We start from the raw sequence: 3,845 nt of genomic DNA, 5'->3' as shown, positions 1-3,845 counted from the left end.
TGTAGGGAACAACTGCAAGGAAGGTCTGCCATTACTTGCATTTTGAATGAAGCATGTGGAAATTAGTCGAGTATTAAGAAGCAATGTGTTCTGTCTTAAACTTCATAAAACTACAGGTATTTCAGTGCTTGAAGTAGACTTGTTGCAAAGTGCAGGCAAGAAGTGCTTGGTAAACGTGATAAGGCTCGTGGCCAGATGAGGAGCTATTTGTGTGGACTTTCACCTGAATTTTTTTGTTTACTTGTTTCTGTATTCCTAGAGTGACAAATGGGAAACAACATGTTTATGTTTGAGGATTTTCTGAAGCCACTCTCCTCCCATCCAGTAGATTCTAGGAATGCTAGCAGTGTTTGTTAGAACTTGTTCCACAGCACAACTGTTGGCATGTGTAGTGTTCAGCTCACTGTTTAACTTTGGAGAAAAACAGGAGGCAGAAATGAAAGTGTGGGAGCTGCATTTCCAGTCAGAACATGCTGGGATTTGAGCTCATTGTTCACTTTCCAGTATTGACGTGTGCTGGAAAACAAAGAGGAACTTCGGAAGCACCTGCAATCTTTGCTTGATCCACATGTTTAGGCATTATTGAGCTATGGGGTGTATAGACCACTCTCCTATAGGAAGGCATTTTCCTGCAGAAACACCTCTGGCTTCTTTAAGTACAGATGATTATGGGAAATACTTAGTTTTGTCTAGCAGTGTTTGCTGTCACTTAGATCTCAGCATGGTAGGAATCAACAGGTACATCCTCAAGCAGAGTGAGTGGCTGTGGTACAAGTTGTAGCTTGACTTTGTAGATCTTGGCAGCAGCTTCCCTAATCTCACTTGAAGTCCTCGTTCTTAGATTCCTAGTGGAAAAACTCAAATCTAAACTGAATGAGTTTCCCACTTCCTCTAGGTACCACAGATGCTGCAGGATCTGTTGATAGCAGTTTCTGTAGTTGTGCAAGAACAATTTTCAGTACTATGTCATCTTGTAAAAGCTTTCTGTAGCATGTTTTTATTCTTTTTTTTTTATGTCCCCTCAAGGCTTTGAGTCAGTATCAGCAGTTTTAACTGTTCCTTTTCTCTTTTCTTGTGTCTATATATTCAGGTGTACCAGGCAGGCACTGGCCAGCTGATGTTCATGAATAAATACCACGGGAGAAAGCTCTCAGTCCAAGGATTTAAAGAAGCACTTTACCAGTTCTTTCATAACGGCAAATACCTGCGCAGGGAACTCTTTGAGTCTGTCATTAAAAAACTGACCGAACTTAAGTCTGTCCTGGAGAAACAGGAGTCTTACCGCTTCTACTCGAGCTCCTTGCTGATCATTTATGATGGAAAGGAAAGGCAGGAGGTTGCTGTTGACTCTGACCCAGAGGACCTAGAGGATCTTTCAGAGGAATCTTCAGATGAGTCAGCAGGAGCTTATGCCTACAAACCAACTGCTAGTACTGTTGATGTCCGTATGATAGACTTTGCCCACACAACCTGCAAGTACTATGGAGAAGACAGTGTGGTGCACGAGGGCCAAGACACGGGTTATGTTTTTGGACTTCAGAATTTAATAGATATTATTAAAGAAATAAGAGACGAAAGCAGCGAATAAACAGTGTAAATGCACATCAGTAGAAAGCACTATCGTGATTCTTTATATTCCAGAGTTATTGGCCACTTTCTGGTGGTAGGAATCTTTACAGGCTCTGCAGGGATGGTCCTGCCAGAGTCAGACTTGTTCAGAGGGCATTTACTTATATTGGTGCTGGACCTAGCACTGGCAAAACTTGGTATCCTTATTTATTTTAACTTTCTTAAACATTCCATATTTGATTACTCAGATACCTCTCTTATCCCTGTGTGTATATGTTCCAATAAAACTCTTTTTGTTCGTTGTAAGTGCTGCTTCTGTTGTTGCTGGTGGCTGAGGAGGAGATGGAGCTCAGATCCCTGGTGTAATGCAAAAGCAGTGTATGAACAGCAAAGCTTACCTGCACTTGGGAGAGCACCTCTGTCCCAGGCTTAGCTGGAGTGATGAGCAGGTCCAACAGAGCCACTGAGCTGACCAGGGCCTGGAGCACCTGCCCTTTGAGGAGTCTGGGACAACAGGGCCTGCATAGATGGGGTAGAGATGACTCAGAGGGACCAAGTGGGGGAAGGTTGGATGAGAGGCCTCCAGAGGTCCCTTCCAGCCATGGATGGTTCTGGTGAGTGACAGCTTGCTCTTGAAGTCTCCAATCAGCTCTTACCGGTTTCAGGGTTTTGTAACTAGACCTTATGCTGTGTAACCTATTTCTAGAGAGCTGTAAATGTTCTTTAACCTAAGCCGAGCCAAAACATGTGTAAAACTTGTACAAGATTAGCTGCAAGGCAGCGACCAGCGCAGAGCTGGAGAGCCTGAAAAATATCCTAAGCAGCTTAACATCTTACTTGGGACAAATAGACAGGAAGGAAGCATCAGAAAGTGAGAGGGCAATGAGTAACTGAAAGAGTAACTCTAAACAACTTATTCTTTTGAGAGGAGCATTTATTTATCTAAACTATTTGTAGATAAGTGACTTCTCCCCTTTTGAAGCTTATACAGCATCGTGATAGTGCAAGAGAAAACTGGGTGTGGAAGCGCTGAGGCAGGTGTGGGGATATTCCTGTTGCAGATGCCCAGGATAAAGCAGGCAGTTTATGGAGAAATGAAGAGTTTGGAGAGGCAGGTGAATCATTTTCCTGGCCCATACTTTGCCTGTAGGTTTTTGAGAGAGGATAGGTGTGATGTGACAAGGAGGCTGCAGATTAGCTGGTGGAAGGTCACCCTCTTCAACTGGCTGTGGCCCTGCAGCTTCAGTTTCATATTCCCCAGTAGTTGCTATCAAGTTCTCCTGATCAAAGTCTCTGATGGCTCTCCTGTGCTCTTTTGTACTTTTTAAAGAGGTTTTTTTACATTTTCTTACACAACATGAGTTGGTGATGGGGTTTCTTTTGTTCCACAGTGTTCAGGCACAAACTGGTGTTGATGTTAAACAGGTATTTTACATCTTGCAGTCACCTTGCTATTTTATGCCAGCACATGGGCTATTTTCCCTGGAGGTGGGTTTGTCCAGCCTGAATACCATTTGTTGCTGCTGAGTGCAGCTGACAGGACCCTGTGGCAGCCCCTGAGCTGCTCCTGGCACTGGCTGAAAAAGCCTTGGGCAGGGGGAGGATGAGGCTGTTTATTCTTGGCACTCTCAGTGGTAAAATGCTTTGTGCATTGATCAGCAATGCTCCTGCCTGCTGCTCCCAAGATGTGCCCAGCACAGGGAGAGGGGCTGTGGCTGCAAGGTGACGTTTCCTTTTCAGTTCTCTTTTCAGGATGTTATGCCCTCTGCTTATGAGCTAATGATGAGCCTCTTGGCAGGCACTGCGGTCGCCTATCACTGCTGCTGCTTATGAATCAGCCTGGCTCTGCAGATTCATCTGATACACCATTTGACTTTGTAGTCTGAAATTAGCAGGGATCAAGTCCTTTAATGTACTTGTGTTACGTAGGAACTCTGGAGGGAATTCATAAAATCCGATGAGAACAATCGCATTTGCTCTGATTCAAGCTGCTTCCAGAACAAGTCCTCTTTGTTTTGCTGCCTGCAGACAGGGCCCAGGGTACAGGCAGGGAGCTGCCCTCAGACAAGCTGCCAGTGGGGTAAGCTGGGTCTAGACCTGCTCTCAGCGCAGTACAGTGTCAGCAGCCCAGCCTGGAGCACTGGGGGTGCATATATAATGATAACAAAAGCCCAGGTGGAATTGGTGTTGCTGTAGAAAGTTGTGGGGGGACAAACGTGGGCCCTGGCCTGTGTTGCTAAAATTCTTTTGCCAATATTGTCTGAGGATTAAGGGAG

At 44.9% G+C, this 3,845-nt stretch overlaps 1 protein-coding gene across 1 annotated transcript in view; it reads left to right on the top strand.

Moving 5' to 3' along the window:
- IP6K2 (inositol hexakisphosphate kinase 2) overlaps positions 1–1,875 on the top strand; it is a 7,294-nt gene extending 5,419 nt beyond the window's left edge. Inside the window, exon 5 of the mRNA XM_009082845.1 lies at positions 1,091–1,875. Within this exon, the coding sequence (XP_009081093.1) occupies positions 1,091–1,588 (498 nt within the window). The 3' untranslated portion in view covers positions 1,589–1,875. The remainder of the gene's footprint in view (positions 1–1,090) is intronic.
- The last annotated feature ends 1,970 nt before the right edge of the window (positions 1,876–3,845 follow it).

The sequence above is a fragment of the Acanthisitta chloris genome, unplaced genomic scaffold (genome assembly GCF_000695815.1).
Source record: "Acanthisitta chloris isolate BGI_N310 unplaced genomic scaffold, ASM69581v1 scaffold38660, whole genome shotgun sequence".
Lineage (NCBI taxonomy): Eukaryota > Metazoa > Chordata > Aves > Passeriformes > Acanthisittidae > Acanthisitta > Acanthisitta chloris.
Note: the sequence above shows the minus strand (reverse complement) of the source record. Positions and strands in the feature narration are given on the sequence as shown.